Here is a 22,162-nt window from a genome sequence, read left to right on the forward strand (position 1 = left end):
TCGATTCCCTCCACTGGTTCCCCAAAGAGGTTCTTTTCCTTGAGCCAGAGCGTCATTCCGGCGGATTACAGTGCCTGCCACTCTGCACTCCGATTTATTGCCATCCTGGGCTTTATTCTCCCCTACACTTGCAGCCAAGCCTCATTCATTTCGTTTTCTGGGGCAAGCAGAATGCAGGAAGTTGCTATTAATAGGAGAAAGAATGTCATCCCAGCAGGGTTAGTGATGTCTGCCTTTATGGTCTGCAGTTCCAGAGCCTGACTGTGGCCTGAGAGTCACTCTTCTTTCCAGAAGTGATGAACCCAGTAGGAATCTCCCTTAGGAATTGACCGTCTGAAAGCTTGACACTGTTTTCAAGCTTTAGTGGACAAATGGTGTTCTTGTTTTGGGGCAGACTAGGCCACACGTCCTACACTTTCCCCTGCGTGTGACCAGCCGTTTGCATCTAGAGGGAGGGCTGGACAGAGTTGCAGGTGAGGTCTGAGTGCAGAGGGCTGGCCGCGAGGGAGGTGGACAGGAGGCAGGCGCAGCACGAGCCGTGTCAGCTCCCCTTGGAGGCCTCTGCGGGTTTCCCAGACACTAATGTATGTGAATCCAATTGAAGTCACTCTATGGGTTATATTTACTTTGATAAACATGTTTACTAATCACTTATCACGAATCAAATAGTAGAGCAGTTTCTAAACAGTGTCCCACAGATAATAAATGTCTTTTGCATATGAATGCAAAATGTTACATCTCAGCTGTTTGTTACAAGTCCGGCTCACTCTCTCAGAAGTAGAATTTAGGAACTGGCCAGGGGCTGCAGAGAGCAAAAGGGCAGCAGCTACCCCTCCAGGGAGCGTCCTCAGCTCCTGTGGACTGACCCCAGGCTGTGTAGACTTCAGCTCCTTCATACAGAACAGGAGCCACAAAAAAACCTCCTAGCGGGTTACCCTTGTGGGTGTAGTTCACCCAATCAAACCGACTGGCCAGGAGGCCTCACAGGGACAGCCGATGAGGTTGGAGACCACCAAGGGCCGTGTTGGGATTTTTCCCTGGCATGGGCTCAAGTGGATGGGCACAGAAGCCTTCTCTTTATAAAACGTTCCCAGGAAAGTACAATTTGCCAGAGCAGTATGGCTGGGGGATGGGGTGGCTGAGATAGCATCTGTTTGGTCATGTATTCTGTTTTTAAAAAATGTCATTGAAGTATAGTTGATTTACAATGTGTTAATTTCTGCTGTACAGCTGATATATATATATATGTGTGTGTATGTGTGTGTGTATGTGTGTGTGTATGTGTGTGTATAACTGAAGGAGGACGAGATGGTTGGCTAGCATCAATGATTCAATGGACCTGAACTTGGACAAACTCTGGGAAGCAGTTAGGGACAAGGAGGCCTGACGTCCTGCAGTCCATGGAGTTGCAGAGGGTCAGGCATGACTTAGCAACTGAACAACAACAACATTTATATATATATATATGCACACATAGGGCTTCCCTGGTAGCTCAGATGAGAATCTCCTGGAGAAGGAAATGGCAACCCACTCCAGTATTCTTATCTCAAAAATCCCTGGACAGAGGGGTCTGGTGGGCTACAATCCATGGGGTCACAAAGAGTTGGACAAGACTGAGAGACTAACATACATTAAATATATATATATAATTTTTCATGTCCTTTTCACTATGGTTTGTCATAGAATATTTAATATGGTTCCTTGTGCTATACAGTATGACCTTGTTATTCATATAGTCTATATATAATAGTTTGCCTCTGCTAATCCCAAACTTCCTTTCTTTCCCTCCCCTCCCTTCTCCTTGGTAATAACAAATCTGTTCTTTATGTCTGCGAGTTTGTTTTTGTTTCACATGTATGTTGATTTGTATTATATTTTTTATTATTTAAAAATATATATTTATGTATTTATTTGGCTGCCTTGGGTCTTAGTTGTAACACATGGGAACTTCATTGCATCACGCGGGATCTTGTGTTACGGTGTGCCGGAGTTGTAGCGCTTGGGCTCTGGAGAGCTCAGACTCAGTAGTTGTGGCACATGAATTCAGTTGTTGCATGGCATGTGGGATTTTAGTTTCCTGACTAGGGATCAAACCTGTGTCACCGCATTTCAAGGTGGATTCTCAATCACTGGACCGCCAGGGAAGTTCCTGTATTGTATTTCAGACTCTACATTTAAGTGATACCATATGGGATTTCTTTTTGTCTGTCTGACTTAGTATGATAATCACTAGGCCCATCTATATTGCTGCAAATGGCTTTATTTCATTATTTTTGGAGGCTGAGTAATATTCCATTGCATATGCATACCACAGCTTCATCCATTCATTTTTCAATGGACATTTAGGTTGCTTCTGTGTCTTGTGTTTGGCCACATATTCTAAAAGAGAAGTTTGGAGGTGGTCAGGGAAGGACTTGGTGTCTAAAATGATGTGCATTTCTCCAAAGGGCGACTCTATATAATGCACATGATTGTGTGAGAAGCATTGTTGCCGTTAGATCTCTAGTGACTGTCTTACAGCCAACATAGAAGGTACTCTTGCAGCCTCCTGCCTGAGTACTGATCTGAGTATTGGACTTTGCCTCCAGGAAGATAACAAAGTGGCTTCACACAGAGCCTGGGAGCCTGAGTCCAGCTTTGTGGTTTCCAAGTGACTCTTGGAAACTTGACCCATTGCTTAGACCCTGTGGGTTCCTAGTCTCATTTTGAAGACACGAGAAATATATTTTTGGAAGAAATTCCTAAATACAGACCTTGGTTGGGGAGGCAGGGGAGGTTTCCCATGCCTACCTAGAAGCAAGGCCAGCTTTAGATCAATCTATAGCATCCTGTCTGCTCTCACTCAAAATCGTGGAAGAGAGAATTGCTAGGAAATTAAAATTGGACTTTTGATATTATCATCCTTGTTTTTCTTTAGCAGAGATGCAATAGCTGCCTCCCTCCACCAATCATTCCAAATTGGTGTGTTCCTCACTCTACAGAAAGGCAAGGGTGAAGGCTGTAAAGAATAGGGGAGGTACCACATCCCTGGAAGCAGTGAACGATACTCAGACAGCAGTGTGACTGCCTCCCCCACCCTCCTCTACTCCACTCTCTCTTCCTAAATTTTCTGAGCAATTTGGCCCAGGCTTTTCGTTGAGAATAATCTTCAACCCTGCAGGTAACTATATTGCAACCCTCTTTCTCCCTGGGTGTTCTTCTGATCACTGAACATTTTAAACTGGTTTTGATGAAGCTAAAACTGCCAAAGTGCATCCTGTTAGGACTCTGGGAGTACAGATGTGTGTTAGCACCACATTCTCAGTAGGAGAAAGAAGCCCAGGGGTGGGTGACCAAGAAGAGGGGCTTACCCTGTAAGGTGGGACCCCTGCATCTGAACTCCATTCACTAGTGGAGAAGGAAACAAAGGGGAGACTTGATCAGCTTTGTTGAGGAGATGCTAGGAAACCCTGTATTGGACATAGAAGCCACAAGGTCAGGGAGGCTGGAAGGTCTCCAAGTGGGACGAAGGAGATCTGTGCTTTCATCCCCTGTCTTGGCGATTCTCTGATAATTACCACTGAAGGAGCCATCATGTTGCTGATTTTACTTAATGTGCTTAAATTCTAATTAATATTATTGGATTCTTCTTAGAGGTGAAACTAAACATGCTTGTTTGCTCTTAACACCCTTCTTTCTCTCAAGAATTTGCATAAGGAGTGAAGTTATGTTGGCATTTATTGCATCTCAGCAATTGGCCTTTTTGCCTTCCCAGTTTCACTCCACTTTCTGTTCTAACCTGATAACCTTTTCTCTCTCTGTTCACCTGGGCGAGGAGAGGACAGTTATGACTGTCAGACAGCCCTGCCTGTCAGAGACCAGGATGCATTGATGGGAGCCCGGGCAGGGAACTGGGAAATCCCATGGTGCTGGGGTTCCTGCAGAGACAGCTTGTCTTGTGCAGGTGAGGAAACTGAGGTGAAGCTTCACAGAAGCGGAGCGACTCACCTGTGATCACAGGTTTTAGGTTCCTGTGTCTGAGGGTAGAGATTTGTCTCTGCCTCCAGCCTTGTTTTGATAATTCCATGAGATATAATTATCAGTGAAAGGATTTTGCCTGCTGTCATGTATCAGAAAGTTTGAGCTATTATTTTTCTGGTTAACTAATAAAAACAACCCCAAACTCCCATGAAATTCTGCTGCATCCTCCTGTCTCATGTTTCGAGCTTTCACAGAGCCTGAATTGTGCCACGGTGACTTCTGGTGGCTCGCCATGTGCATAGGGCAGGCTCCTGAGTCGCCATGGAGGGCAGCTGGAGAGACTCTGTGTCTGAGTTGTGCCTGAGGCCAGCCTGGTCTCAGAGGAGCCTGGTTTGGGGTGGAGTGTGCCTGCCATGTGCCTTCCTTCTGGACATTGACGAACTGGGGGTGAGGATGGGCGAGGTGCCATGCTGAGCCAGGGGGTCAATAAAAAAGAAAATGCATGAGCCCTGCCTTCACAGTGGGCACGTGGTCTAGGCACTGACAGGGTGACCACGGACAGAGGTATTGCAGGGTGGTGGATGTCAGCACAGGCATGGCAGGTGGGAAGGAAGGTGCATGTGGGGAGGAGGTGGGGAGAGGTGCTCTAGGCAGACAGATGGGGCAGCATGGGATGTGGAAACAGTGAGAAACTCACCAATACACCCTGAGATATGGCTCCTTTACAAGGTGATGGGTCTGGATGAGGCTGGGGCCTCCTGGTAAGCTGTTCTGAAATGTCATACTGAGGGCTGCGGACACCACTGGAGGCTTGGGAACAAATGAGTCTCCAACAGGTTTGCTAGAAAGGTCCTTCCAGCAGAAAGAGAGGCTGGAGGCCAGAGGTCAGTTAGGAGAGGCCAGTGTGGCTGCCACCCAGGGGAGTGAGGTGGGAGTCTCTCCACCCATCCCATTTCCTGAAGTTCAGAAGGAGGTCAACCTGGGTGAGCTTTGGGATAATTTGAGCTGCTGTTGAAGGGTCAAGATCAGAGGGTAATTTATGCAGAAAAAGATGGAGCTCTCCTCTAGCCCAGTGAGAATCCCTTCCTACAGAGACCAGCTAATAGAGAGTTTCGCTTAAAGCACCGGGGGATGCTGTGAAGGACTTGCATAATTACTTGCCCGGTGTTGGTTGAAGGAAATTACTCCACTAGGATCAGCTGATGTAGCTCCAGCCACATGAGGGCTGACTCCATGGCTGCATCTTTTCTTCTGAGTGCCCACCGCCTCCCCTTCCAGCCGCCCTCACCCTCCAGGATCCTTCCTGCTCTTCCTGCTGCTTGGGGAGGTGGCCAGAGGGGTGGAGAGCATCCCTCTGTGCAAGGCTCCCTGCTTTTGGTTCAGGGCTGGGCTTTGTGCTTTCAGAGTTAAGATTGTGTCCATCTTTTCCAAGTCTGTCTGGTGTCTATTACTGAATTGTGCATGCAGGTCCCTTGCTTTCTTTCTTATAAGCAGTTGTTACCTTCTTTGTAGGATAAGCTCCTAAAATATAGATAGTAAGGAACATGTTTTGTTCTAAGAAGTGAGCAGAGCATCCCCACAGGCATAGAAGCACAGTAAATAGCTGTTTAATGCTGAGTGTGATGATGGAGGCATGGATTTGGTGACTTGGAAAATCATACCAAAGAGAGGGAGGGGTATGTGTGTTCACACACAAGGTTTTAAACATCAGCGCCTCCCTGTTCTTCTCCAGTTCCTTCTACTTTCAAGGTATGTTGTATACTTTCAGGTAAAACATATGTTGTATGTTTCTTTGAACCTTGGATGGCCTTGAGGATTGAGTGGGCAGAAAAGTTTTTTCCCATTTGACACATAGGAAAACCGAATCGCAGAAAGGATGGGGACCCAGGTTTGTCATAGCAGATGAGATAAGATGACAAGGACCCAGCTGGCTCGATTCTGTGGAAGTCAGGCCAGAAGTTCAGGGCCTGGCCGCTTCTTCTCTCCACTATGAACTGGGAACTGAGGTTCCAGCAGATAAAATACCCCAGTGTCTGGCAACCTCCAGATGGGAGAGATCTTAAAATCCAACTAATACCTGGTGCATTGTCAAGCTTTCAGAACGCTCATTGCACAATCTCTCTTCGAATCCACCAACCCCAGAAAACACTGTTGTTTTACGTCAAGTTAAGGAATCAGGAGATGCAAGTTCCCATCCCCAACCTTTTTTTTTTGTTTGTTTTAATTTCTGTTGGAGTAGAGTTGCTTTACAATGTGTTAGATTCTGCTGTATAGCAAAGTGAATCAGCCCTACATATACATATATCCCCTCCTTTTTGGCTTTTCCTCCCCATTTAGATCACCACAGAGCACTGAGTAGAGTTCCTTGTGCTACACAGCAGGTTCTCATTTGTTATTTATTTTATACATAGTAGTGTATATACATCAGTCCCAATCTCCCAATCTTACCTTGCAACTCCATTTTGAACTAAATAGCTATATAGCTGTAGGCTTAAGAGGGACATAGCTGTGTGTCTAAATGTCTCCAGGGTCTGTATCTATACATGACTTCTCAGGCCCCTCTAAGCACCAAATATACACCTTCTGCAAAGTTCTCAGTATAACACCTTCCCTGGCACATAGACGCAGCACATGGACCTATTTATTTTCTGTGCAACACCGCATACTATCCTCTCATAAAATGCCCACGATTGGTTGTAATCTGTCTCAGTTTCTCTTTGGCAGAGCAGAATATCTGTGTCTGTCTTATTCATCCTATGTGGCATCACTTAAGCACCCAACACACTGCATGGTCCATACGAGATCCTCACTGAACACTTGTCAAACAAGTGAAGAATTCGATAAACCCCTAACCCTAACCCTAACCACAGCCCCATCTCTGGAGGCTGTTTTCTTCCCGTGGAGGCAACTCCCCTGTGCTCCTGCTCTGTATGTTTAGTTCAAGGCGAGCTCAGAACTCACTGTCCCGCCCTGAGATTCCCAGTCCACATGCGCCCCCCCACCTCCAGGCAGCTGACACCCCCAGTAGGAGGCCCTTCTGTGCTTGGGCCTGGCTGGATTGACCCTTTGCCCGGTGGTGTCAGCACCCCGGGGTGGCCCCTGCCCACCCGGCTCACTCACCTGGCTGCCGGCTGCTCTCAGCACCTCCCAGAGCAGGACCTCGTTGCCCACCCCCCCCCCCACCCCCAACCCTGTGCTGGCTCCTCCCCGCAGCCTCCCAAGCATCTCATGCAGCCTTTTTCATGGGGTCGCCCCCTGATTGCAAAACGTTTGTGAGAATTGCAAACAGGATCGTCTTAGTTCTGGAGCCCCAGAAGCTGGCCCTGAGAGGTGAATTTGTGTGAATGTGACTTACTAAGGGCTTGTTCCCCGGAGAGATCACAGAAGGAGTGGGGTGGGGCAGCCAGGAAGGGCAGGTGTCCCCGAAGGGGGCTCCAAGGGGACCTGCTCCCACCGCCGGCGCCCCACTGCTGCCCTGGGGACACACACCCCTCCCCAGGCACCTCGGCCCCTGGGAGTGGGTGCGGAGGGGCACCCACCGTCTAAGGCAGCCTCCGGGGAGAGGCAGGTGTGGCCGCTTTAGAAGAGAAGTGCAGAACCAGGGCAGGGGCACAGATATAACACGAGGACCCCAGGGGCCTGGGCCGACAGAGTGCAGCCACGCGCTGCAGAGGTGGGGACACCCTGTGGACGGAAGACGGGGACTCGCGCGTGGCTTCCTGCCTCCCTGGTCCAAGTGCCGTTTTGTCTCCTCAGCCTTGAGCTTCTCCCCAGCTGGTGGTTCGAGTCCTCACCATAGGTCATCCTGAATGGTGACAGGAGGGCATTAGAGGCAGGATCCAGGCCTGCGGGAGGGACTCCAAGTGTGTCCAAACAAGGAGCTGGAGCTGAAACTCACCCCAGAGATGGGACCAGCATGGCACATATGCTGCTTCGTCTGAGGCTGACTCCCACGCATAGAGTGCCAGGCTGGCGCGTCTTCCCCAGCCACCCCCAGCTCTGGGCTCAGGGACACTGGGGACTTCCAGACCTGTTTCCAGCATGGCAGGGCACCCCGATACACACCGTCCACCCCCAGGGTACCTGAGCGAGTCTTGGTTTTCCAAGTGTACCTGTGAACAGTGTCAGCTTGGACCAAAATTAGTGCATCCCCCTGCTGCTCTCCTGCGAGCTGGTCCACCATCTCCAGGATGAAGCTTCATCTCAGGTGTGGGCTCTACACACGTGGCTGTCAGGACAGGATGGCTGGCGGGATCAGAGACTCAGATGAGAAGAAGCAGGCTCATTTGCCTCCTGGGATCTGGCCCCTCCTCCCAGGGCGGGCCACGCTCGGAGAAGGGGCGGGGCTTAGGCTTGGTGCTTCTGTGGCTTAGTGACCCTTGATGACTTTTTCAGCTGGCCACTGCAGAGCTCCTCAGTTTGGGTCTCTGGTCTTTCCTATCTTCAGGAGAAAGGAAACAGTCCATCACACGGCTTGCTGCCTTAATTCCTGTAGGGAAAAGATGGCACGCTCAAACTAGGCAATTTGAGGAGAGTTTAATAAAGTGGATGTTTAAAAAAATTAATAAATAAAGTGGATGTTTACAAAGGTGCAGTCAAAGTGCAAGGAAGACCACGAAGGTTAGTTAGGACCCCCAGGAGCAAACGGGGTGGGAGTGGGGGTTGGCTGATACCTCCAGGTCTCAAATAGTGAAAGGAGGAGGTTGAAGCTCTTACCAGGGACAGAGGTCCCTGGCCAGGGCTGTGACCTCTGACAGGAATGTGGACAGCAGGTGGTAACCCCTCCCCTGCCCATCAACTGACCCGACAAGAGGTCGGAGGTCAGGAAACAGTCAATGTGACCCACACTAGTCAGTCTGCGGTGGATGGAGGGGACACAGAAAGAGCAGGACACTCACTCACTGGCTTCATCTCACCTACCTTTTCTGCTAAAGCCTGATGCTCGTTGCAGGCCAAATGTCCATCCTTTTGCAAACACGCTGGTGTCTTTCCATAGTTCCGCTGTACTTTGCCATGCTGTTTTCTCTACCTGAAATGCTGTGCCTTGCTCTGTTCTCTTTAGCAAACTCCTTCCAACCTCAAAGGCCACCTTGACTCTCACAAGACCCAGATTGCCTTGAAAATAGCCAAAAATCCTTGGAACAGAGAGACACATGTTGTATGCCCCCTCCCCCCACTCATATTACAGATAGACTGAGGATGGATGGTCTTCAGAGCACATGTCTTTTGTTTTCACTGGAAGGCAAAACAGTAGCAGTTGAGCGATGTGAGGCCAGTGAAAAATTGTGAGTTCAGTGTTTGTGTCTGTAGGTGACCCAAGCCAATTTCATACAAGTGTCTATTCTAGTAGGGCCAAAATTGGGTTTCCCTGATGGCTCAGTGGGTAAAGAATTGGCCTGCAATGCGGGAGACCTGGGTTCAATCCCTGAGTTGGAAAGATCTCCCTGGAGGAGAGCATGACAACCCACTCCAATATACTTGCCTAGAGAATCCCATGGACAGAGGAGCCTTCCAAAGGATCACAAAGAGTCGGACATGACTGAGCGACTAAATGCACACACACACAGGGTCAAAATTAGCAACCCTCCTCGCCCCTGCAGTAAAGAGCTAAGGTGCCAGCTGTTTTCTGCTGAATTTTCAGCAGGTCGGTGATGGAACATCCTGGTTTGTCTCTTGGTTGGTGTCCTGCAGAAGCGGACGTGGGAGATGTACAGGCCAGTTGGTATTTCCGGGCCCTCCTCGTTGTGATGCTTTGCCCTGAAGCTTGAAGGGAGGTGCCGGGCACAAGCTCAGAGGAACCAGACTTAGGGGCAGCTGGACCATTTCTGCGAGATAAGAGGAGATTGTGATCAGGTGCTGTGAAAGGCGGAAGCACCTACTTCGCCGTAGGCTCAAATGTTGCTAGAGACGTGTCGCTTTTCAAAGGCAGTTAAAGGGCCATTTGAGAGAAGGGACGGGTGGGTTACCCACTGTCCAGGCCCATTATAGTCCTCAGATCTTCAGGCAGGTGTGTTTAAGAAAGGCCGAGCCAGAATTGTTCTATCTTTCTTCAATAATCCTTCTCTTTATTTCAGCACTCTTTTTGTCTGTCTTCAGAAGGTGCCAAGCAGATCTTTCTGCACTATTTTTCTTCCAGCTTCCAGGTTCCTATTTCTCTCTCTGTCTCTTTTTTTCCTTTCCTCCCAAATCCAGGAGGAGCTTGAGGCCCCGAATCCACATTTTATGTTTTATCTCTGCAGCACTCTTCTTAGCCTTGCTTAATCATTTTCTCTTGCTATTCCTCTATGTACGAATGCAGCCACTATAATAAAGCCGCTATTCATCAGCGGGAGATTAAGGGCACAGAGGGCTGCGTTTTCAGAGCCTTGGTATCATCGGAGCAGCTGCAGAAAATTTCAGGTGTATCAGCTCTCCCCGCCATGCACTGCATTCAGGTGCGTGGTCTGGCATAGCTCCATGGGGCTGGTCCTCTTCTGGGCAACCACACGTGAGACTCCTCATCATCAAAGGGGATGCAGGCTATCCATGCAGGCCGGACACCCTTGACGGCATGCACTCACATGGACCAGGCCCATCTCTGTAAGAAGAAACCGCTGCAAGGAAGGGAACAGGGTGAGGACAGACATACTGAGGAGGATATGGGCACAGCAGTGAAGGGGTGAACAAGACATGCCTCCCAGGTTTTCTCTGTCTGTCTGGATCCTGCCAGGATGTTGCATACAGGCGAGACCATGCATGGTCCAGGGGGGTCTACACATGGGAAAGGAAGGCCTCCAGTCTGGTGAGAAGGGAGGACCTATCAGAGAAGTAGGGAAGGCTGAGGGCTACTGGCTGGAGGGCCAGAGTGTAGAGGCAAGTGAGGGCAGGCACTGAGGCTCTGAATGGAGAGATGATTGGAGTTTGGGGAGTCCCAGGGCTCAGGCTGGAAGCCCAGTGTGTGCAGAGGTTGTTCCTCTGTTTTTTGCATGTGTTTCAGGACAGGCAGAGGAAACGATGCTCAGGGTGGGTGTCTGATGCATCTCAAGTTTGTGGGAGAGGGATGGAGACCTTCAAGGTTGGGGCAGGGAGTCTCCTATCCTTCCTGGCTCTCTTCTTCTCTTCCTGGCCTGCCTCACACCGGCCTGTGATTCCTTCTCCAGTGACAAGTAGCCGTGTCTTGTTACTCTCACCTGGATTAGTTAGGGCCGGTTGAGTTTGAAGCTTTACTTACTCCTGATTAATTTTAGAGTTGATCCCCTTCCTGGGGGAGTTGAAATAGCAATGAAATACATCTGATTTTAGGAGTAATTTTGTCAAAGTGAATTAAGGGCTATCCCTGGAAAAAGAAAGCCTGGTGACTGAGTTTTCCACCCAGTCTTCTCCCGACTCCCACTAACTGAAGCTTCAGTTCTGCTTGGAAGTGCACTCATGCTCTTTTCACTTTTTTTTTTTTTTTAAACTAGCCAGGAGAATTGTCTCCTGTACATTGTTGTAGAGACTCGATAAATGAGACAGATAGAAGGGGGTAGATGTGAGGAAGGGCCTGGAGTTGGCTGCCATGTTACCTTTGCGATCCAGCTCTGCAGAAGCCACATTAATTCCGTGGAGACTCAGCAAGACTGATATCCAGCAGTGACAGTTTGGACATCTACTCATGACCTTGGAAGTGCCCCAAGCCAGGATGGAAGCTATGCCAATTTTTCCATATAGTATTTCACAAGGGGGCCGCCTAACCATGCTGAAATTGGGTGTGTTGGAGCATGAGTGCTTCTGCAAATGGCCGTGTTTGGCCCTGTGAGTGTGGTGCAGTGTGGTGAGACCACTTCCATTTCAGTCAATTTCCAGTCATTAGACTCTCACGAGAAAGCCCAGCGTGGTCCTCTCGTGTTCACCAGGAGGCTGCGAGATGCTCCCTTGACGGGCATCAGAAACAATTACCAGGCAGTTTAGAGGTTGTTGATCAGCCTGTCCTGCAGCAGCTCCGTTACCTGGTGTCTGGTTGCATTTAAGCTGCTGGAGGAGAAAATAGCCAGGACTCTGCTTCTGGCTTGTCAGAGAATGTCGGTCATAAGAAAGTTCTCTCCTATAAAGTAGTAGAAAAGTGTTTTAAATGAGAGTCATTTCCTCATGCCCATTGTGCTGCAGCTCTCATGTCACCAACAACCAGAGAAATGTCTAAATTAATGGTTCTCAAAATGGGGTCCCCAGCCCAGGTAGGAGCCGAGCAGTCTCTCCTTTATCAGGAATTACAGGTGGTTCTGGTGCTTGTTGAATTTAAGTGTTGTGGGGACTTTTAAAAATATGTATTTTATTGCAAAATATTTGCTTTACAATATTGTGCTGGTTTCTGCCACACATTAAAATGAATCAGCCACAGATATACCATATATCCCCTCCCTCTTGAACCTTCCTCCCATCTCCCACTCCACCCCACCTCTCTAGGTTGTCACAGAGCACTGGCCCGAGTTCCCTGTGTCACACAGCAAATTCCGACTGGCTATCTATTTTATATATGATAATGGATATATTTCCATGCTACTCTCAATTCATCCCATTATGGGGACTTTTGAGAGGCCCTGGATAAGGACATTCAAGATCCCTGACTTTAGGGAAAACAAACAAAAACTGGGTTTGAATCGTGTTTCTACAGCTTATTTATCAGGGTCATCTTAGTTCATTTGGATAATATTTGTTAGACTCAGTTAGCCTCATCTGTAAATTGGCAGTAATAAGTGAACCCAACCAAGTTTTTCGAGATGATAAAACAACACACAGCATACACTTGCAGTGTGTGTGTGCTAAGTCGCTTCAGTTGTATCTGACTCTTTGCAACCCCATGGGCTATACCCACCAGGCTCCTCTGTTCATGGGGGATTCTCCAGGCAAGACTACTGGAGTGGGCTGCCGTGCCCTCCTCCAGGGGATCTTCCTGACCCAGAGATTGAACCTGCATCTCTCACATCTCCTGCGTTGTCAGGCGGGTTCTTTACCTCTAGTGCCACCTGGGAAGCCCCATAGACTTGCAGGGTACCTAGCATATAGTATTATGTGTTCAGTAAACATTAGCCATGAGTATGAGTTTAGCCAACTCCTCCATTTGCGTCCAAGCAAAATCCTGAGCAGTGTTGCCCTTAAGGTCATGAATATGAATGACATCCCAGGTACAATGCTAGCAAAGCAAGCTGTGGAGTGTGTTGTTCTTAAGGGATTTCACACCATTATGGTTCAAATCCACAGTTCAGTGAGGTAGCCTGAGAGGAAGTGCATCAGGTGTGCAAGGAAAGCACAGCCTCAGGGGAGGTCCAGCATCAGGTGCTTCCTCCATCGGCTGCACTTTCCCAGGTATGTTCAGGATATTGTTATCGCAGCTGACAGCAAATGTGCTCTAGACCGGCTCAGACTGCAAGTGCCTTCTGGTGACTGGAGAGCTTATTAAAATACAGGTTCCAGTTCATTACATCTGAGGTGGGGGCCTGAGAATCTGTGTTTCAAATAAGCTCCCAAGTGATGCTCATCTGCTGGTTTTCTGATCGCACTTTCCTGTGGTGAAGTGCTATTAATAGCTCAGTGCTCCTCAAGCCTTCATATGCATAAGATTCCCTCTAGATTTATGCTGTTGAAGAAATGGTCTGGGGGCCGCCAGCACTGTCATCTCCTGGGAGCTTAGTGAAACTGCAGAATCTCAGGCCCCACCCCAGATGTACCAAATCAGAATGTGCATTTCAGTAAGAGTCCAAGGAAATTTATAAAATGTGACATCCATTCAGGGTGTGTGTTTATTCACATTGGACCCTGCTCTGGTTAAATGCCATGCTCTCACCATCTTGAAATTCTTAATAATTCTTGAACAAAGGGTTCTGCATTTGCGTTTTGCACTGAAAATCGCAAATCATCAGACTGGTCCTGGACACCCCTCTCTACATCCGTGCTTTTCAAACTTAGGTGGGTACATGACCCAACTGGGGTATTGTTAGGAATTTGTGTGTCTGTCTTCCAAAAGATTCTGAATCCGTAGGACAAGAAGATCTGTAACAAACACCTCACCTGATTTTGATGCAAGTGGTCCATGCCCACTTTCAGAAATACTCCCCTGGTCAGCTTTCCCATCATTTCTCTCCTTTATTGTCCAAAAAAAAAAAACCACAAAAAAATGCAGTAAGAGGCACGAAGTGAGCTGGACAGCGGACAGAGGTGTTTCTGGTTGAGCAGTTTTCCCCACAGGGGCTCTCAGCAAGCCTCCACACCTGCGCCTGAGAGGCCCAGCAATGATCCTGTGACATTTACATAAGTACCAGTGGAAAGGATGCACAGAAGAGGAGAGCGGTCTCGAGAGGACCGCCTGGGGGAGCGGACGGGCCTGGCAGGAGTCCTCAGGCTTTTTATGGTCACAGACAACTTTGAGAATTCAATGGAAGCCACTGTCCCTCCCCACTGGAAACCTCACCTCTGCACATCCTAAGGGGAACCCAGGACTAGGAATTAGAACCTAGCTGAGAGGGCTGACTCCATCACCCCCTTGCTCTCTGTCCTGGGCAAGTCATCAGGCCATTCTGACCCTAGAGGCCTGATCTTTAAGGTGGAGAATGGTAAGATCATCTATCTCAGCAATTTGCTGCAAGAATCACAGTGTGGATGTAAAAGCGCTTTGTACTCTGCAGAAGAAGATATAAATTGGAGGCAATATTGTACCTACTGTGGCTCTGTTGCTATTTCCAGCCTTATACTCAGGATCAGGACACTGCATTTGTGAATTTAGCCTCAGGCCATAGAACATATTCTGTGTAGCTAGAGAAGGAAATGAATGCAGAGAAACTTGATGAGGACTTGGCGAGAGTAGCTAGGAAATTTGAAAGTGCAGGAAAAGAGAAGGGAGCTTCCACAATTTGGGGACTCCAGATGCAGAAATAAAAGAAAGAAAATCTATTTTTACACGTGCGAACAGTTTTGAGATTTTGGAAAATGCCTTTAGTCTAGCAGTAATTGAACATTTCTGCCCCTGGGTGTAATGAAGAGAAATAGCAATGGTGGTGGTCTGTATTTAGTTTTGACTTCAAAAGCCTTCTGTTGGAATCTGCTATTCTGAGATGAGAGGAAGAATGTTTAGTAGTTAAAGTCTGGGTTTCTGATCTAACACATATTATCTGTGTGATTTAGGAGAGGCATTCAGTGTCTTTGTTCTGCAATTCTTTTCACCAATAGGACCTTCCTCATGGCATTGTTATGAGTATTGGACAACTTAGTACACCCAGAACACTTAGAAAGTAATGCGAGGAATTATCATCATGCACATCATGGAAATCTCAGAGGGAGGGGAAGTGGGGGTAGTCCCAGGGCCCAGCTATTCTTGGGATGGACAATGACTCCAGGCTATAGCTATTGAATATTTAAGACTATTGAAACCATTCTGTGCTCAGGGGTTTTCAGACACAGAGTCAGTCAGGACCTGGAAGTCTGAATTAGCCACTGTTCTGAGGCTGCAGTTCTGCAAGGCCTCTGATGCTGAAACCCAGGCCAAATCAAACAGGAGGTGCCTATGGGTACACTGGGGGCAGGGTGACCAGTCATCCCAGCCTTGCCAAGAAGACCCTGATGGCATCTGTTTCCCTGTGGTCCCTTGACTTACCCATCTGGTCCTCCCTCCAGGTGCACGATTGACAACCGGGTCACCCGGGTGGCCTGGCTGAACCGCAGCACCATCCTCTACGCTGGGAATGACAAGTGGTGCCTAGACCCCCGCGTGGTACTCCTAAGCAACACCCAGACCCAGTACAGCATCGAGATCCAGAACGTGGACGTGTACGACGAGGGCCCCTACACCTGCTCCGTGCAGACGGACAACCACCCCAAGACCTCCCGCGTCCACCTCATCGTGCAAGGTAGGCAGCCTTGGGGGCGGCCAGGGGTGGCTGGGAGGGCCTGTGTCCCACACTTTCACAGTGATCCTCAATTTAGATGAGACTGTCTGCTCCATCTGGCCAGGATGGTTTCCTGATTTTCGCTTTGCCCTTAGATGCTGAAATTTCAAATCATTTTCCCATCGAATAGGACTAGGATTTGGGGCCTTTTCTTTGCTCCTGATCCAATAATATATTGTCTCAGAAAATTATCTCCTCATTATTTTTTCCCTTGGTTTTTTTCTCCTTTGAGTTTTTTAAAGGTTCCATCCAGCGCTAAGCGTGCTTTATTTTCAGAGCAGTGTGTTAGCTCTTCTGGCTCTGCGCATATGCCATCCCTCACTCAGCCTGCAAAGAAGGCAGAGCCGACGGCGGTGCTCTAGACACCTACCTGGGATGCAGCCATTACAGCCACCTCTGCTGTTTGCAGCTTGCTTGCTTCTTATTTCCCCTCCAGCCCTGGGCCACGTCTCCCCTTTAATACCTGCATCTGATTCTCCATGTTTCGGTCGTACCCCACTCCCCTCCCATTCCTCAGAGCCTCTCACCTTACCCACAGCTTTTGAGATCTGTGTTTTTGCCTCTCTCTAACTTCTGCTGTCTCTGTGCTTCTCTGGCGCTTCTATACTTCCCCATAAGCAGAGCACGTGCTAAACATTCAGACCACAGGTGACCACACAGATAGGTTCCTTGTCAGCGAGCCAGTGCTTTCTGACTTGGGGGAACCTCAAGTTACCAACTGTGTCTCAGGGTTTCCATCTGTAGAATGGAATCAGTGTTGCAAGCATCTGCGGTGAGGATTACACGTTCCATGTACTGGAGTGTGAAACAAAGAGGGTCTGGCACACAGAAATGCTATTTAAGTGTTAGCTAGGGCTTCCCTGGTGGCTCAGAGGTAAAGAATCTGCCTGCAGTGCAGGGGACCTGGGTTTCATCCCTGCGTCAGGAAGATCCCCTGGAGAAGGGAATGGCAACCCACTCCAGTATTCTTGCCTGGGAAATCCCATGGACAGAAGAGCCTGGCGGGCTACAGTCCTTGGGGTTGCAGAGTTGGACATGACTGAGAGACTCACACTTTCACTTTTAAAAGATACAGTTGTTTTTAACTTTTTAAAAAGCATAGTTGTGTGTGGACCAGATACCTTATTGTATTACCTCAGAGGTGAAGCCCCCAAGTGATGGAGCTGGGGCCTCTGCTGGGGTTTCTCTCCTGTTCTTCATCCCTCTAGATGGCAGGCCAGGGGCAATATGCTCCCGGTCTCCAACAACCCCCTTGGCAGCACACCCACAGGGAGGAGAGAGCTGTGGATGGTGGGTGAAAACACAGGGAGCAGGATGGTGGTTCAGGGAGGATGAATAGGAAGGAGCTAGAAGATTCATGGGGAGCAAGCTGGGAGAAGGCAGGAGAGAGGGCAGCCGGGGGCAGGGTGCCGATTGTGAAAGGCAAGTCGGTGGGCAGTGATGGTTAGAGGTCAGGCTGGAGAGACACTTGCTCAGGGATTAGGCCAATGAGGCTTCTGAGCCCGTCGTGCTGCGACACACCTTGGTCACACCACGTTGTTTGCATTTTATGTTTGTTTTTTTTTCCCCTCTTCTTTTTCCAAAAGAAAATGATGATGGCTTTTTTCTTTTGTTGGTTCTATATACGAATATCTTTCAAACTGCTGAGTGCAAACAGCATTTTTTAAAGGAAATGAAATTGCAGAGACAGGATCAGAGTGTATCACTAACAGAAGAATAGGTTTTGTTCCTTGAGATGGTTTCAGTGGGTGAGCGTGTTGTTGTTGTTGTGAAGAATTGGCCAGAAGAAGGCTGAGAATCACTCTTCCGCAAGGAGGTTTGAAGGATGCCCCAGTGGCTCAGGTCGCAGTAGGTGGTGTGACTGAAGCCACATCCCATGCCCCCGGCCCCATTCCCTCCACATACACACATACACACTTGCCGCTGAGAGTGTCTGACACTGACAGAAAGACCTTAGGAGCCCTGCACCATCACAGACACTTGTGTTAGACAGCAGGGCTTTTTTGGAGCCAGAAAATGGAAGGAGTTGTGAGAAACTCGGAAGCCCCCGTGAAAACAAGGATCATGTTTGTGCCATTTCTTTCTTAAGTTCCCCTCTCCCTCCTCCCACACACCCATACACTCTCACCATGAGCACCTGGCAGGTGTCTTCAACAAAGTGCACATTTAACAAATGCTTCTTGAAGCAAATGGCTGGATTGTAGCCGCAAGGACTCACACAGACTCAAAGAGGGGAGGTTGGGTGTATAGGGGTGGGGAGGCGTGAGGGGCAGGACATAGGGGATGGGGTCTACAGCAATGCTCCCTCCTGTCCACGCTGATGGAAAGTGTCTAATCCGCAGCTCGGCATTTATACCTCTGGCTTGGAGAGGTGGCCTCTGAGCATGACACACCTCCTTGAGTATCGAAATCTCATCTTGGGCTAATTTTTGAATGCTGATGGGTGTATTGATCTGGAAACGAGCTGGGTTAAAAAAGGCTCTGGTCTTGTCCACAGACTCAGCCCCAGCTAATCTGCTGTCGATATGCCTGGACCAGTCATTATTGACACTTTAATGAATAGAGGACCATGGTTTCTCGGAGCCAGCTTGTCCCTGCTCTTAAAAGCAATCAGACAAACTAAATACAGCCAAGCTTCCCTGTCTCTGTATTGGAAAGAGGATGCATCACCATCCAGGATTAAAAAAAAAAGAAAGAAACGTATTTATCTTAGGATCATTTATTGTTCTGAACATAAACCTCATTCCCTGCAAAAGCGGACTTCTGGATTCTGTTGACATCCCCACTCAAACTTTTGCAGAACAGTGTTGAAAGATGTATGAACTTTTCAAAACTGTATTGTGATAATTAAACACACGCTCACAGACAGACACACACATCATAGCAGCAGCAGAAAGGAAGTAAACTGATATTTTTACCCAGGAGTGTGTGTATTTGGGTATGCGTAGTCAGCTTCGTACATAAATAAACCCACACAAAAGGAAGGTAATTTTTTTCCCACAGGATCACATGAGCTTATTGAAGTCTGGGATTATGTTTCCCTCATTCCTATTAAATATCCCTGCTGCCGACTTTTTCTCTGTATGGGGTCTCCTCTCTGGTTGTGATTCTGTGTGTTTATCCCCTGCTGAGGCCTGGTTCCACCCTTGAATCTGCCTCAGTACCAGCCACTCTGCCCTCTGTACCTGCCCCCACCCTCGCCTTCATTCATAAAGGCGAGGGTGGGACATAAATCACCATTGAGAACAACTCTGCTTCCCAGGACCCTGGCCCAGCTCTAGGCACGTGAAAATGAATGAAATGCCACCCATGAAGCATGAGGTCCCCTTCATGGGGAGTGGATGGAGTTGGATGCCACACCCAAGCCCTCCCCAGGAATTTAGTTTCTAAGTTGCTTTAGTCATGCCCGACTCTTTGTGACCCCATGGACTGTAACCCACCAGGCTCCTCTGTCCATGCGATTCTCCAGACAAGAATAGTCGAATGGGTTGCTGTGCCCTTCTTCAGGGGATCTTCTCAACCCAGGGATCAAACACATGTCTCTTATATCTCCTGCATTGGCTGGCAGGTTCTTTACCCCTAGCACCACCTGGAAAGCCCCTCTGGGAGTGTAGACTTTGGCTAAATCCTTCTGGGGCTCCAGCTTCCTCCAAGCCCCTGGATCCTCTCACCCCACTGGTGTGTGATCAGACATTGTAATAGCATTCAGAAACCATCTCTCCAGAGACCAGGCTGGTCCACTTATGTGGCCCCCACGTTTCCCAGGGCCACTGGGCAACGGGCAGTCCTCTGGCTCAAGCTCGGGGCTGAAGGCTGGGATTTTCCTTTCCTGAGTCTTCCAGAGCTTGAGTTCTTAGTGTATCTTCAGCCTTTCTACCCCTCAGGGCAAACCTTTCACTGTGTCAAGTTCTAGAGTTGTCCTTGGTTCCCTAGGATATTTTTAAAAACCTGCTGATAATCTGTCATTTCCTTATAGTAAAAGAAAAGGGAAAGAGGGGGTGTTCAGTTCCTTTTATTAGTGGGTCCATCTCTTCCTGTCTCACTACCTGTAGTTGTTGCGTTGTATTTTCTGTGTGTATGTTGTTTTCTTTTTTTTTTTTTTTTTGGTAGATAGCTCTGGAGCTACCTAAATTCTCCCAGAGCTTTCGAATGCTGGTGAGGGGTGGGGTGGTTTCCAAAGGTCCTGGCAGGACTGGTGAAGTGACTGGAGTGGGGACGGGGGTCAGGCAGGCCTGGGCTGCAGGGAGAGCCCTGCAATGGGCAGCCCGGGGGGTGAAGGAGCAGCCATGGAGAGCCCCGGGCAGAGGAGGGGAGAGTGTGAAAGCCCAGGGAACTCAGCCTGCATGGCCAGGCGTGTAAGAGCAGCCGGCAGGATAGAGTTGATGGTGCTTCCGATTTGCACTGTCCCAATACAGCATCCGGGGAGGAGCCCAGGCAGTCACGTGGGGCAAGTGTCCGAGGCAGGTCGGGAGCAAGGGGCAACTTTGGGAGGAGAGTGGTTCTGGAGCAGGTGTGGGAAGGAGGTGGGGGCAGGCAGCTGGGCTGGTGGCAGGAAGGATGAGGGCCAGACGAACAGGTGAGCTAAGTAGCTGCTCAGCAAGGTGGCTTTGAAATTAAATTTGAATTAGCTAAAACCAAATACAATTTAAAAATCTACTCCTTCAGTCACACTGGCCACATTTCAGATGCTTCTAGAGCTACAGGGGGTGGTGGCTCCTGTACTGAACGGTGCAGATGGAATGTCCCCAGCGGCCTTGAACCATCACCTGGGCAGCAAGTGCTGAAGCCAAATGGGCTTCATTGACTTCAAAGGCCAGGTGTGGGGTGGAAACAGGGATGGGATTTTGGAGAGAAGATGGAAATTAGAAAAGATGGTGGTGCTTTAAATACAAGAGAGAACTTTGGAAAAAGATGTAGATCTGGGGTTCGTCTGTTAGCTGTAGAGAGAAGGACTTCCGAAGTCAGGAACTTTGTCCTAAAAAACAGAGGAATAACTCATAAGCTGGATAAGTGTGTGAATGAGGGGGAGGCGTGTCCACCAGGACATGGAGATTCTGGCCTTGGAGCCTGGGGCAGGGTGATGCTTACTCATCTAAAGGGCCCTGTGATGAAGAGGCAGCAGGGTGCAGGGGCTTCAGCAGACGTGGGGGGTAACAGAGAGGGGGGATTCAGACACTAGGAATTCTTGATTTTCTGATGCCTTGAATTCTCCATTCAAAATAAGTTTGTGAAGAGTAAAAAAAGACCACCCAGGGGTTTGCTTGCCCACTTAGGCAGCCAGAATGTAATCTCTGAGACCAGAGTGAGGGAGCTCCATCTACGATTTATTAAAATTTGGGTCTAGCGATTTCCATCTCTTTGACCTCAGGGTGCCCTGCTTTATGAGTGTAATTAATAAGAGGCCGCTTCTCCAGTTCAGCTGCACACTTTAACTCTTTCCCCCTCTGGATCTGGCTGCCAAAGCAAGCTTCTCGGAAAAGCTCTACGCTTGTCTTCATTGCTCCTTGCAAGAGGCCCCATTCTGGAAAGCAGAGTGAACAAAAACGCTTTGTGCTGAATTGTTTCCAAATTCAGGACAGCATGGAAGACATCCCCAAAGCCCTCATTGTATCTATAAAAGCCTTCTAGTGCAGGGAAACCACGCTGGTGGTCTTATGGAAACTTCAGGAATGGTCTCTTTGTTGTTGTTCAGTCACTAAGTTGGGTCCAAATCTTTGCCACCCCATGGTCTGCAGCATGCCAGATTTCCCTTGTCCTTCACCATCTCCCAGAGTTTACCCAAATTCATGTCCCTTGTGTTGGTGATGCCATCCAGCCATCTCATCCTCTGCTCATCTATCAGAGGGCAGAAATTGACTGGTGGTCTGCCTGCTGAGTTTAAATCTCACTTAGAGACCTATTTGCTTGATAGAGAAGAGTAGAATATAGTGCTTATAAAAATGGAGGTATTGGTATAATAATAATAATAACACAAGCTTTTGGCCCTTTCTCGGTTTTCTAGACCCTATCTAGGTCTCTCTTTTGTCTCTGGAGCATCTAATCACCCCCTCCCTTTTGTTTGGTGTAAATGAGTTTTTGTAGTTCTTCCTGGGCAGAATTAATCTGAAAATCCTTCCTATTGTTTGATAGTTAATTACCTGCCTTTTGGAGTCAAACAGGCTCTGAAGCTCACGTGAAGCGGGGCCTCCACTAATGTCTGTGGAATAAGGCAGAAAGAAGAAGAGGAAGCCAGGATGTGGCTGTCCGTTCCCTGGGTTGGGGGATTCAGAGAGAAAGGGAAAAGGCCAGGGAATAGCCCGCAGCAGCAG

At 48.6% G+C, this 22,162-nt stretch overlaps 1 protein-coding gene across 5 annotated transcripts in view; it reads left to right on the plus strand.

Moving 5' to 3' along the window:
- NTM (neurotrimin) overlaps window positions 1-22,162 on the plus strand; it is a 925,228-nt gene that overhangs the window by 732,044 nt on the left and 171,022 nt on the right. For all 5 annotated transcript variants that reach the window (XM_061157527.1, XM_061157564.1, XM_061157536.1 and 2 more), the window contains one exon: window positions 15,583-15,815. In XM_061157527.1, coding sequence (XP_061013510.1) covers window positions 15,583-15,815 — 233 coding nt within the window. The remainder of the gene's footprint in view (window positions 1-15,582; window positions 15,816-22,162) is intronic.

Source organism: Dama dama, chromosome 2 (assembly GCF_033118175.1).
Source record: "Dama dama isolate Ldn47 chromosome 2, ASM3311817v1, whole genome shotgun sequence".
NCBI lineage: Eukaryota > Metazoa > Chordata > Mammalia > Artiodactyla > Cervidae > Dama > Dama dama.